This window comes from Triplophysa rosa, linkage group LG24 (genome assembly GCF_024868665.1).
Source record: "Triplophysa rosa linkage group LG24, Trosa_1v2, whole genome shotgun sequence".
Classification (NCBI taxonomy): domain Eukaryota; kingdom Metazoa; phylum Chordata; class Actinopteri; order Cypriniformes; family Nemacheilidae; genus Triplophysa; species Triplophysa rosa.
Window position 1 is genome coordinate 4,796,739 of NC_079913.1, and position 14,212 is coordinate 4,810,950.

The window sequence follows — 14,212 nt, forward strand, 5'->3', positions numbered from 1 at the left end:
AACTTATTGTTTCCTATTGAAAAAACATTGATCTTTAATATTTTGTACTCTAAAAATGCATTTATAATAATTTAAGTTTTTACTGGGCAATGAAATGGGCAAATAAATGTACTATAAAGTAACTATGCATAGGCTAATACATGTCTATAGGGTCGGCTACAAAATACATTTTATATTTATTTTGTTTGCTTACCTTAATTGTAATTTAACGTTTTTACGTATTTTACTTCCTTATCATTTTAATATATTCTATTATTGCGCAATTTCCAGCGGTGGGTGTACGATTTAAGTTGCTCGTTTAAAAAACTACAAGTCCCACGAAGCGATATCATCCCCCGCCCGACTCCCTCATCGCCCAATCGGATCACACGCTCTGGACGCAAGTCCCTCCTCCTTCCAACATGTTTTTTACCACCCCTTCAGTTCTCCGCTGCCTTCGACGCCATATTGACGAAAAACACCCTTTCTCCTAAACGTCCGAAACACTCTCTCTGTCAGGATGCTGTACCTAGAAGACTACCTCGAGAGTAAGTATAAGACCTATTTTAACGATTCGTGTTGATAATATGGCGATTAAAGGTTCGAGGGGGCTGTTTTATGCGTGTAAAGGCGTCGCAGCCGCTAGCTAGTAACACGCCTCTTGTTGTTCTCCCCGGCAGTGATCGAGCAGCTACCCATGGATCTCCGCGACAGGTTTACGGAAATGAGAGAGATGGACCTGCAAGTGCAGAGTACGAAAGCACTCTAAACTCACTCTTCTGTCATAAAACATCATATATGTCCTTGACTGATCATGCAGAAAGAGCGTTCACATTAGCGGGGACGGGTTTGGTGGTGGTGGTGGTGTGAAGTGTGATTTGCATGCATAATGAGAATGGATGTGTGATGATGCTGCTGCATGCTAATGTAAAGTGCATAGACCATGTGGAAGTTCAAAGGAATGATTAAACTCAGTTTATTATAGAGGGGATGCATTGTAAAGTTAAATAAACATTGTTTTTACTGTCTACTGAACATTTTGGCAAAGTTGTCACTGTTCTTGGTGGTCACTGCTCTAGTGGTTAAGTCGATGGTCGTGATTGGTTGACCATTGTAGGTTCAGCGATGGCTCTTACAAGGAAATTATAGCTGAACTATAATAACTTACTGACCAATCCTTTTTTATTACAATAAAATATACCCGATGCTTGAATAAATATTAACAGTAGTTATTGCATTGACGTTCGGGGAAAAACCTGTCAAAATTGTGTGTCAAAATTTTTTACAGTTGTGCACTTATTCTTCATTCTGTAAACGAATTATTTCTTTATAATTATTACTAGTCGTTTTTATTATTATTTATTATTTTATGGAAACCTTAAAATTAAAAGGCTATTTTAAATCCTGTTATTATTATTTATTTATTTAGTGCTTTTAACTTGATTTTTTTATTTGAGGGAGACCTTTGCTCAATTGTCATAAAAAAGGTGTCACAATGTAAAAGATGTTAATAGTTTTTGAAAACATGCTTTCTTTAGACATAAATACATTTTCTTTACTCTACCCAGGCCTACAGTTGTGATTTGGTTTGATACAGATATGGTTTGAACATTTCTTTAGTTTCCAGCCCAGATTTTAACCATCAGGCATCAGCGTCTTCACAACATCACCAAAGAGATTTTTTGCAGTTATCAGATCATAGACTTTTAGACTGTAGAGTAGACATCAGTGATGTTTTGGGCTCTTGACCGCTCATGCCCCTGTTCCTTTGTTTAGATGCTATGGACCAGCTAGAGCAGCGGGTTAATGAGTTCTTTACTAATGCAAAGAAGAACAAACCTGAATGGAGAGAAGAACAGATGGAAGTCATTAAAAAGGTAACGAACAGATGACATTATTCACACTGTTGTATGAATAGATCTGATTCACACTAATAATGTTATTTGTCCTAAACACAAAATTCTAGATACTTCAATAACTGTGATATTTTTGATGTTTGGTTTGAACTCTTTACTGTCTCTGTAGGAGGTACAAATGTGAACAGTGCCTGTACTTGTGAGTCATTGATGATTGTTTTGCTCTCTATCAGGACTACTATAAAGCTTTAGAAGATGCAGATGAAAAAGTCCAGTTAGCCAATCAAATTTATGATCTGGTGAGTAACAATTTATGCCTTTGTCAGTACGTAATGTTGTCCAGTAGGTGGCAGGCCATTACAGATTGAGAATTGGGATGTTTATGGAAACTTCCTTTTCCATGTGGATGTTTTCTTCTCGGTCAGAAATGATGGTGCGTCGCAAGGGGAAAATATGTTTTTTTGTTGATGTGTTTAGGTTGATCGGTATTTGAGGAAGTTGGATCAGGAGTTGGCGAAGTTCAAAATGGAGTTGGAGGCAGATAACGCTGGCATCACGGAGATCCTGGAGAGACGTGAGTGACACATGTCAATCACCCACATTTCAAATTTTTTTATTAAAAGGGTAATGAAGTTTACTAAATGTTTTTAAGAATGAATTTAAGGTAATTCGATAAAAAATAAATTAAGAGTATGGGACACAATAATTATTTGTTTATATTTGTTAACAGATAAATGTCTGCTAAATGTAAATGTGTGCGATTTCTTTGAACTCTTGCTCGATTTGTTGTCTTTGTACCAGCTAGAAAAATAGAACGAGCATAATATCAAAATCCTTATAAGCCTTTTATAAAAGCAGTGGGAATAATTTTGGCAAACGTTTCAGTAAACTGACTGTACTCTGCCCTGTCAAATTCAGGCTTTGTGCTGATCAAAAGCCGTTTGTAAAGTCATTTCTTTCTTTTCAAGGATCGCTTGAGATGGACAGCCCCTCCCAACCTGTCAATAACCACCACGTCCACTCACACGCCACCGTTGAGAGTAAGCCCCGCCCCTCTGAATATTTGTCCGAACCCTTCTTTCTTTAACTAGTTTTTCAATCCCTCACCTCTGATCGGTTTCCTATGTGTGTCAACAGAGAGGAAGTACAGCACACCATCCCACCACACTACTGAACATGTACCAGAAAAGAAGTTCAAATCCGAGGCCCTGCTCTCCACACTAACGTCAGACGCCTCTAAAGAAAACACACCAGGTACGTACAACACATAATTGCGATGTCACACTGTTATCAAATACATTCCTTAGCTTCTTTAAGTTTTTCCTGTTGTGTAATAAACGTGACCCGGTGTGTTGCAGGCTGCAGAGTGAACAGCATGTCCTCCACTAACAGCGTTTATAACTCCTCCCAGTCGCTTTCCTCGTACAATCTCAGCCCACTTCCTGCCGGGCCCGCCGCTGGGGCGGGGGCTATTTCCATGGCAGCGGCCCAGGCAGTGCAAGCCACCGCACAGGTAAAAGCACCATCCCCCTTCCTCTCTAATTCTGGATCTGTTTGTACAGCCCTCTTTCATTCACTTCCTGTTTCCACTATTTTTGGCCCTTTGGGGTTTTATGTTTTTCCTCTGCAGTCGATCCACTCGATCTGTTTATCTTTGTGGCAGATTGTGTTGTCGTGGCCCTCGGCTCTTGTTCATTTCAGAGCTGGCTACACAGAGGCCCTTGTTCTATTACTCTGTCATTTTTTATTTCTCTTTTGGCTTCAGCGAGACTCCTTTCCCTCAGACGTTGCTTTTGTAATTGTTGTGTTCTTTAACTTGTGTGTATATTTTTCCAATTAAAATGGCAGTGATAATGATATTTCTAAATATCATCTCATTTGGTTTAAGCTGAATGATTTTGGAGACTCAAATCTAAAGTCACGTCTGTGGACGCTGAAGTACGAGACCTAACGTCTGTGTTTGTTTCAGATGAAAGACGGCAGGAGAACGTCGAGTCTGAAGGCCAGTTATGAAGCTGTGAAGAACAGTGACTTCTTGAGTCGGGAGTTTGCTTTGAGTCGGGAGTCCAGCACTTACCCGGCTTCTGCGCTGGCCAACACGCTCGCACAACCCCTCACATCTAGCAACAGCTCAGACTCCCGCACAGGACGCAAGACCAAGTAAGATACACTCCCCTTAGACTCCGCCCCCTTAACACAGGGGTTCCCAAACTTTTCAGCCCACGAACCCCAAAATAACAGTGAGAGTGACTCGAGAACCCCACTATCCTCGGAGGTGGTTGAGGTACACAAACGTTGCACGCAGTTGTGCACATACACTTGTTAGGTCTATCCAAACATAATGACAACACAAAAGAACACAGTCTAATGTAATATTATTTTATAGTAATTTACTCATTACTTGTTGTTATACATAAACCATGAACTGTTGCTACAGATGGTCAAATTTCATCAAACTGGTTCAAGTGCTGATGGATGTCCTTTTTATGCAAATGACAGTCTCTTTTTGTACCCGAGGTTGATGGCCTTTCTGTCTGCGGTACTTCTCCACCCTCCTCCGCTGGCCTCTCTGCGTTGTCGATATTAACCAACGTTTATTTCGACAAATAAAAATATGCTAAACTTAAAGCCTGAAAAATAATCTGCGTGCACATAAGGGATGTTTAACGTGGTGCTGTAAATTGACTTGCTGCACCTAACCTAATGCGGTTGCGTGACGTTTTCACCTCAGGGGGTCACGATCAAGGGGAAGGAAATTCCAAAGGCTGATGGATTTTTATTTGCATGGTTTTATTTTTGACTAAACTAATATTTTTATATTTTGTTACACTTATTGATAAAATACGCTATTTCTAATTAAAAAAAAATTCTGGGAATCATCTTGCAATCCCACCCTCGCAGACTTCCCCCTACTTTATTTTACCTTAACAGACACAACGTTTATTTTGGTAACGCTTTACAATAAGATTCAGTGACTAGTATACTAGTATAATATTAATTGAGAAAAACATTATTGTACTGTTTTTGGTTCATAATTTGTTATACAATGTAAACAAATTAAACCCAGTTTAAAAACGTTACCATTTATTTATAACTTGCATTAAAAAATGTCTTGCACTTTCTTTATTTTCGCAGAGGCAACACCAAGTCTTCCAACCACCAATCCTCTTCATCCTCCTCTTCCTCTTCTCTGTCATCCTGCTCATCATCCTCAGCTCTGGCTCATGAGCTCGTACAGACCACAGTGACGGAGACCGACACCAGCAGTCAGTTGGACTGGACGTATGACCCCAATGAACCCCGATACTGCATCTGCAATCAGGTACATTTTCCTCAGCCATCTAAAATACAATCTACCAATGATTCAGTATCATCACCGTTTCCGGATTTATGCTTTGCTTGCGTGTGTTTACAGTCACACACACTTGTACCAAAATGGTACAATGAACATGAAATACATAAAACATATTATTATGAAAAGAAAAGTTTTTGCCAAAGTTTTTTCGCAGTTCAAACAAAACAAACGAACGACTTGAAAAATCTAAGGGCTGTTCACAGGAGTGAGGTGTACGACTCCAATAACTGACAAACTCACGCTGGTTTACAGATGCGTTGTGTGTGCGTGCTTGTTTTCGTTTTTGTTTTATGCATGAGTGCAAAAGAATTGTCTCCCCCTGAATACATTCGTCTTACAGCCTCAAAGTTATATTGCTTTTGTTAAAAGCCTATCAAAAATAGATATGTGTGTGTGTGTGTGTGTGTGTGTGTGTCTGCATAGACATCAAAGACAAAACTCACAGAGGAGCTTTGTTGGCAGGTGCGCATGTGCGCGCTGCTCAGCTGCAGGTGTGCGTCAGTCTCTAACGCTTTGTCTCTCTCTCTCTGGTTCTGTGCAGGTGTCGTATGGTGAGATGGTCGGCTGCGATAACCAAGATGTAAGTCAACCCTTCATCTCCAGAGACACGTTTCCTCTTCAAAGAACAAACACTAGCTTGCTCTAACTTCTGAAAGCTCTTGTGCTTTCAGTGCACTTACAATGAGAACCTCGGGATGATCTTTAGAGATGAGAGCAGACATCTTCCTTATTACAAATAGCAGTCAGTGTTATTTCTCTAGTGGTCTGTGTAGGGTACATAAAGGATGCTGAATGCTCTGAACTTTCATTTCCTGGTCACTTAAAAGTCAAAAGCCATTGTCATTAAAGAGCACGATTTCTTACGTCATTCTGATGTCAGATGGTTGTTTTTCTTGATATACTCAAATAAATGTATCAGTAGGATACATTTAGGATGCACTGTTTCTAAAGTACAAGTGATCTTAAGTCTTGGGACAAACATACTGGATAAAAAGCACAAACATGTGCCCAGCGTTATCAGATTTGGTCGTGACTCTTGTCTTATCTCTCCACCCACAGTGTCCGATCGAATGGTTCCACTACGGCTGCGTGGGTTTGACCGAGGCACCTAAAGGAAAGTGGTACTGCCCACAGTGCACAGCGGCTATGAAGAGGAGAGGAAGACGACACAAATAAATCTCGAGATGATCGTCTGCATCACTCGGCCCAACCAACAAATGACCACCCCATGAGACTCGCCCGCAAGAGGTTCACTGAGTGTGTACGTGTTACATCGCCATGCAATCAGGGTGTGTGTGTGTGATGTTTTTCTTGCAAGATGTGTGTGTATTTGCGTAAATCACCTCCAGTTTGGGAGTTTTACTCGGTGAATGTGTAATTCCCAAGCGCACACTGCCCTCCAAACCTTTCTTGTTTTTATGTCTTTATCTCCATTTATCATTATGGAGGCGTGCAAGATGTTTTTTGGGAGGCCTGTGTATTTTAACATTCATGACATTCCTCGGCTTGCCATACGTGATGATCCTTCGCATCTGGCGTCTCCTGCTAATCCATACAGCCAGAGTATGGATTGACACGATGCAGACTGGGAGTCGTAGTTCTGGACTGTGTGATGGACTACAAACAGGCAGTTTAATTGGAGATCTGACAAATCTTAAAAGGATCCTGATATAAACAGATGGTGACTGTAACAGTGATTAACAGTGAAAACGTTCATTTCACTGGAGTATTTGTGTGTAATGGATAGATGATGTATTATGCTCCGCTTTAAGTACAGAATGTTTGTTATTTTAGCGAGGAGCTCTTAAAAATGTACAATAGAAGAAATGAACAACTGCGACCTGTGTGTATGTGTGTGAGTATGTGTCTAGCCTGTACTGCACTGATTTGGTGATATAAAGTTGTGAGAGATGGAAAAAAAACAATAAAATGATCAAGGTTTTTTGGTACATATTTTGTCAAAGAGCATTGCACAAGCTGAAACCAACTCTGTTCAACATTGTTTTTTTTGTCTTTTTGTGAACCCAACAGTGCCGTTTTAATTTTAGTAGTGTTCTTGTAGCTGGGTTGTTGGAACATTGAGTAACCAGTGCAAAGGTCGTGGGTTTGAATACTATATAAGTATCTGCCTTGTGTATAAATGTGGTGAAGGGGACATGGACATTTCTAAGTGGACAGCTTTGATTTAAAAAAAAAAGATTTTATATAAAATAGGCATATGCTGCTTTTAAAACAACAAAGAGATGTTTCTTAAGATGCCTACAGCTTCAAAATGGAAAATTATCTTTTTGTGAAGCATAAACGTCACAAAATTCTGTTAGATTTCTCTAAAAGCTAAACATAAATGCTTTTGTTTATGAAGTAAATATAGCATGTTTAAAGATATTTGTGTTGGAAAACAAGAAAAAAAACTGGGCACGATTTTTTGGTAGTAGGGAACTTTCATCTCTACCCACGGTTAACGCAAACCAGGTGCACACAGTTACCGTTAAATCAACCCAAACTTCCTTCCTTCTTTGCTTTAATTCACATGTATACGTTACAGTTTTTAAACTGTGTAGTTTAGGGCAGCAAACACGCTTTTTGCGTTTTAATGGACCTGAACGTGTCTTTAAAAGTTAAACTGGTTTAAATTAATGCGTGTTTGTGCGAGTGCGTTCATAGACCAAGAAACCTTTAGACAAAAAGTAAAATGCGCTCTTATTTATGTCACTTTGGAAAAGGCATCTACTCAATACATGTAAGTATAACCTACTACTAAAAATAATCGCAAGATTGCGTCTTGTCAAGTTTACCACAACTTGAAAGCGTTTTGACACGGGGAGGCAAGCGCTTTCTGACAGCGCGTGTCTGTGAAGGAGGCGTTTCATTTACTAAGTCATGAGGTTCCGCTACTCGGGACTGTTTTTAATAAACCGTGGGGTTCCGATTTGAGAAGAAAGAAGCCTTTGGAGAAACATTTGTCTTGGTTTTGGATACTTTAAAACTAGAAATGACAACCGGCTCTGACGCACATAGAATTTGTTAAAGGGATCTGTAGATTGAGCAAGAAGATGCATCGTGTTTAAACCACTCCAGATTTTTACATCACTATGGTATAACGTTGTTTGTCAAATATGCGCGCTTTTAAAGAACGCGTTACAGAGGCGCGCGTCTGAGCGCAAGAGCGCGGCATGATGCGGGGTCCGAATGCACATTCCAAATGGTATGTCTTTTGACTTTATCCAGACACATTTCTGCAGAAGTGGGAATGTTTTTCCGTGGAATCTGGACGCTGCGTCGGAGGTGTTTCACGGGACCCCTGTTGCTCCTGGGGATAGCGGTGGGTCTTTTCTACCACACAGTCACTGTGGATAGGAACGGAACAGAGTTCAAGTCCGATCAACAGGTCCAAAGGAATAAATCAGTGATGTTTGATCATAATCTGCTTCTAAGGAACCCTGAGAGACTCGCATCTCATCTTGAGACACCACGGACTGTTGATTTTGTAAGTTTTCTATACTCTTTTAACCATGCGTAATAACTACTTTATTTTGAACATAATATGTATGTATATGTAATTCTAAATGTACTCATTTTGATGATTTTACATGATGCATTTGGATCTCAAAGACTTTATTATACAGAAATCTGGGTTGGGATGTTAGTCTCTCCCCTCCGCCCCCTTCAGCATGAAACCGCTGGTTAGCCAGTAAGTTTTGTTTATTTATGATGGGTGTCTTTGTTGGGGGTATTTTTGGAGAAGACCCAAGGCCTGACATTCATTGGTTTAGGAGACCACATGAATGAGTTATTTATGATTGACATCTACAGGGATGTGTTACGTCAGTGCAGGACAGCATGATTCGAGGACAGATGCCAAGAATAAAGAACGGCTGTCATGTTGGATGCCTGGCTATAGGTTTATTTATGACTTTTGTCTGGGAGGGGGGTGGGAAATGGGTGCCAGAGAGAGAGAGAGCGCAGGAAGAAAAAATAAAGGTGCAAAAGCTGGAAAGTGAGTGAGACTTGAGGAACAGATATAGGGTCAGTGAGGCAGAAGAATAAGGCAGGCAGGCAATGTGAGGTGAGAGAGGTTTAAACCATAGATGTGGTGGTGTGCTGCTGGTCCCATGCTAACGGACTCAAAGCAGGAAGTATACACTGTGAACCATGACAGCTGTCCTCAATCAGCTGTTAGTGAGCCGTGTGTGTGTGCGCTTGGATAGAGTTATCATTCTGAGGCACTCTAAGTACCTCTCTGGAGTGCTTTGGGACCGGACTGTCCCGTACACTGTCTGCTGCTGCTGTATGAATAGTCATGAACAAATAGTGAGCGAGACAGAAAATCTGAATATTAGGAATTGACTTGTATGCAAGGTAGTTTACTAAAACTATTAAAACATTTCTGTTAATTGAAATCATATAAAATATTTGCCTAAATATTATTTGAAAAACGTATAAAATTAGAAATGAAATGTAAGCCGAAGTATAAGCTGAGGCACTAAAATTATTACTTGAAAATAAGTAAAACTTAATAAATTAAACAAAATAAATCTATGAAGTAACAAATAAATAATATGACAAAATATAAAAATATAAAAAGAAGAGCTAATTTAAAACATTAATAAAACTGAAACATGAAAACTATAATAACTTATTTCTTAGAAATGTGTCTGTGTGTGACAGTTTTGTTGTGATTAAGTAAACTGATAGTTCACCAAATAATAATAATAATAATAATAATTCTGATTATTATTATTATTATGACAATACTGTCCCATCTTTATGCCTTATAAAAATTATAATTTTTACGATTATGTTTTATAAGCAAACCTTCATGATTTGCATTCTTCTGAAACACAAAAGCAAATGTTAGTGACTGACAACCTCAAGTTTGTTCCATAGGAACAAAAATCATACAGGTTCAGAATGACAGAAGGGAGGATCAATGACAGAAATTTCCTTTTATAATAATGCACTCTGTACTTTAAAATGTCATGTTCCACTCCCCAGCAAAAGCGGTACCCGAATCATCATAATGTTTGTTTTGTAAATTGCCATAATGTAGTATTACATAATATATGTTTACAAGCGCCATTTACTGTGCGTACTGTTTTCCCACAAACCAATGCTGTCTCGTTGCCCCAGGACACCAATGGGAGACGCTCATTCATTTGAACAAAGTCAATTCTCTGTCCGCTCATTTGATAGACTGGAGACTCACGGTTTCATTCATTCCCACTGTCACACTCACAGATGATTAACTTATTACATTCACACACTCACACACTTACACTTTGTAATATGAATAACTGCATTGATGTCGCCATGCCGAGGTCTAACATTAACCTCACTATGCAGTGTATAAATGTGACACTTTATTAGCTAGTTAGTGAAATGATATTGAGCCTGCGGTTAAGGCTGATGGTAACATTTTGTTCAGTTTTTTGTAAAAAGTTTTTGCGTTAAATGTATGCATTCCATAGCCACACTTTTCAATGATATACAATAAAAAAAGACATTTAAAGTCGAACCCCTGCTGTCGGGAGATACGGTTTCCTGCCGTCTAGCACATGCAACACATGTTATGTTCTATATTAGGCCTGTGGTTGCACGCACAACTAAACTCCATCACTGTTGGACTGAATGCTCCCTGTGTTCGTTGTAGTGCACTTCAAGTATGCTGACAGTTTATTGTTTGCTGTTTCTCAGTGTGCACACTTTTTTTGTGCGCCATGAATTGTGTTGTTGTGGAGGGTCTGGATGCAGCACAGAGGCGTGTTTTGAATATGCGTCTGATGTGGTTTGCTTCAAAAGATGTGCGTAGGAGAGGCAGAAAAGAGTATTTTTATATATGGGGGCCTTAGGACAGCCATGATTAACCTCTGAACCCTTTAAACGGAGCCAGTGGTAACAGAACCCTGAGTGGCAGAGAGAGAGAGAGAGAGAGAGAGGGGGGGTATTTGAGGAGGAGGGGGAGGAAGAAAGAGGCAAGAAAAGGAAAAACAAGGAGAAGTTTGTGGGGGAAAGCTTGAATCAAATGTTGAGCCAACGCCAAATCTTTAGCCAAGCAAACTATTCATTCGGCGTGGACAAGTAGAGAGTTCGAGGTCTTTGCTGAATACTAACAGAAGCCACATTTTGTCGGCCCTCCCTCCACATCTCAAGCGCTCTCTTGAAGTGAAGGACTTGTTCGGTTAAACTGACACAGATGTGAGTTGCACTACTGAAATATTGACTTTGGATTACAGGACCGTTGTGTTCTTTGCCCTGAAGAAAATTTGACAGAAGAATAAAAACGTTCACAAGGTGATGACACAGACGTGTAGTTCTGAACATTGATGTTTGAAATGCAGATTAGAGAGTCTAATAATGATGGTCATTTAATTTGTCATTCCACATTGCTGACGTAAGGAACCAGATCAGGGTTTGTGAAATGATAATAGTATTTTGGCACAAGCACTGAACTCTTCGAGTGTTACTCAGACCACACACACAAACGTCCTGATATTTTACTCCGGCCTTACCAGGGACTAAATGTTTTTGCCGTCCATTCCATCCGAGACGTATTTGGTTCCGATTAAGAAATTTGGTATACATGAACTTCCTCAATAATGTTTTACAGGTTGCGGTAACCGATATTATTTCATAGATATGGTCTGCCTTGTGGTAAAATAAAAACATGTAGTACCATGGTATATCATGGTATATCGTCTGACCTTATTGACTACTTGTTACACTGGTTAGGTTTTCTGTATAGTATCTCTCGGGGTGGTCTGATCTGTATTATGTCTTGGTCAGCTGTGTATATGTTAGTGTATTTATTGGGTCATGTGAGGATTAAGTTGTTTGACTGAGTGCGGGTGTTGCTATATCTGTTTTTATTCCGTAGTGCACGCATGCACACACACACAAAAACCCATTAATACATAGTATGTGTATAAAGTACAAGATGTTTGTTTCTTACTCCGTAGTTGCGTGTTTTTTTTCTGTACAATGTCTGTCAATAAAGGTCATGACTCTGTGTGTCGGGAGGTTGGACTTTAAAGATAGTAGTAGTATTTTTAGTCCTAACTCTTTGGTATTTAGTTACACACATACCAAAACAAGGTCATACGGTCTCTGACACACAATCACTAAAAACTAACAGTTTGACATATTGGCATATTCAATACCCACAGTTTTCAATATGTCCAGCTTCCACCTGTTTTAAACCAACCTCTTCCTTTCCCAAATTGATGGCAAAAACACCTCCACAAAAGAGTGCATTACAATTTTCTCTTTGATGTAACCGCATTTCCAAAGATGTACCAGAAGACTAAATTAACATTTATACGATACCTGTACGTATGATTATCATCTCCTGTTTATATGAGGTGGGAATTAAAGGATGGTTTCTTGAGAAGACTTAATGTTTTGTGTAGCTGATTTAATTTCAGACCTTAATGCATCAATCTGTTCCCACAGCTCTTTGAGTTATACGGTGCTCTCTTTCTTCAGACTTCTATTTCATTTCCCTTTATTTTCATGAGACTTTTCTCATTGGCTGTTATTACTTGCTTTGAGCGCTGACCTGTTTTGGTTGTGCTCTAATGAAGTAATGATGTTTGCGACGTGAGCTGCAGATGCAGCCAGCAAAATGAATGCTGTCCAGTAATTGCATGTTTTAGGTTAGCGTTCGTAGCCTGAGGTCTCGGAGACGAGAGGAAGAGGGACAGACTGGGTGATGTGCAGGGGACAGAGAGGAAGTTGTGAAGTATGAATGGAAGGCGTATAAGTATGGATTGCTTCTTGATTTGTTTTGATTTGAAACAAACCGAGGAGGAAATGTTGTAGGTGAGAGGAAAAACTAATGATTTATTATCAATTCGATTTCTAAAGAAAATGTAAGTACAAATCTCAAATCTGTCAGTACCATGATGTCAGAGTGTTGTGGGTGGTTGCTAAGGTGCTCAAAAGTTGCTGCTTTGCATCGCTAGGGTGCTTTTAGTGTTTTATTACATGGCCTAGGTTCTATATATGGTCATATCCCTCCTTTAAAGTCAATAGGTTTTTTTGCCCGTTCTTCCGACGTACGTCAAGTTGCTTTACAAGCTGCTTTAGATGTCATTCGTGTCCAAAGCATAACATGTGTAGAACGAATCATACACAAGTTTAAAACTGAGGGTTACGGGTTACAAATCAGTAAACCAGAGATACGGTTTATTTGGAGACAATGATCAGAGGGCATTAGGACCCTTTCATTAATGTGGCTGAGCTCCCAGATGGAAGCATTTACGAGAAGTAAGTAGCAGAACCCCGAGGAGGAAGAAATTTCATTTTATGTTAATCTAATATTTTTTTGGTCTCCGTGTGTTGTACTAGAGACTGCATATTATACATCACGAATAACACTACTGGCAGTTGAGTGTTTTGTTTTGTTTTGTTTTATTATGAGGTTTTGCAAACATTAGTACTTCAAAAAGAGAAGAGAGAGAAGACAGTAGAAAGGATGAACACAGAACCAGGAAAAGGAAACCGAATCATCCACGCTTGAAGGAGAGGAAAACCCTTCTCTTTTTCAGGCGAACGCCTCATGACTTCCCAAATAACTCCGTGTTCTTCTCATGCTGTTATGCAACACAGAATTGAATGACCATGTGCTATGTTTGGGAGTGGTTGCTCTACATTTGGCCAAACCTTCCTCAGGGCCAAACTGAAATCTATCCCACAATTCTCCTGTGCGGTAGCCATCACCTGAAACTCAAAATAAGCCCAGGCTGTTCAGATCTAATCCTTCTCTGAAAAAAAACATAGTTCACCCCTCCCTTTTACCTGATGGCCCACAGAGGTCATCACCACGGTACACTGCGTTATGGGAACTTTAGGATTGCCCATCTGTCTGTCTCATTAGCCCCTGGTGTTGTGATACACACATGTGACCCGATTTAACTTTCTTGGAGAATCGCTACGAGTATGAATTATGAATGATGATGAATCAGATTGTTGATCACTATAGCATCACTATTATTACACGCATGGTTTATTAAGAAAATGTACC

General features: G+C 39.6%; 2 protein-coding genes across 5 annotated transcripts in view; both read left to right on the forward strand.

Moving 5' to 3' along the window:
- The first annotated feature begins 393 nt into the window (after window positions 1-393).
- ing3 (inhibitor of growth family, member 3) lies at window positions 394-7,153 on the forward strand. Its single transcript, XM_057324882.1, has 12 exons — window positions 394-527; window positions 660-731; window positions 1,756-1,856; window positions 2,069-2,134; window positions 2,313-2,409; window positions 2,804-2,875; window positions 2,973-3,089; window positions 3,194-3,348; window positions 3,805-3,995; window positions 4,971-5,157; window positions 5,732-5,770; window positions 6,250-7,153. The coding sequence occupies exons 1-12, from the start codon at window positions 500-502 to the stop codon at window positions 6,364-6,366; spliced, it is 1,242 nt and encodes a 413-aa protein (XP_057180865.1). The 5' UTR covers window positions 394-499; the 3' UTR covers window positions 6,367-7,153.
- Window positions 7,154-7,527: 374 nt separating this feature from the next.
- The window catches only part of cped1 (cadherin-like and PC-esterase domain containing 1), a 42,451-nt gene continuing 35,766 nt past the window's right edge, over window positions 7,528-14,212 (forward strand). Inside the window, exons 1-2 of one of the 4 annotated variants that reach the window (XM_057324080.1) lie at window positions 7,528-7,930; window positions 8,419-8,677. In XM_057324080.1, coding sequence (XP_057180063.1) covers window positions 7,827-7,930; window positions 8,419-8,677 — 363 coding nt within the window. In that variant the 5' untranslated portion in view covers window positions 7,528-7,826. The remainder of the gene's footprint in view (window positions 7,931-8,418; window positions 8,678-14,212) is intronic. The other 3 variants (XR_008961925.1, XM_057324078.1, XM_057324077.1) reach the window with 3 other exon arrangements.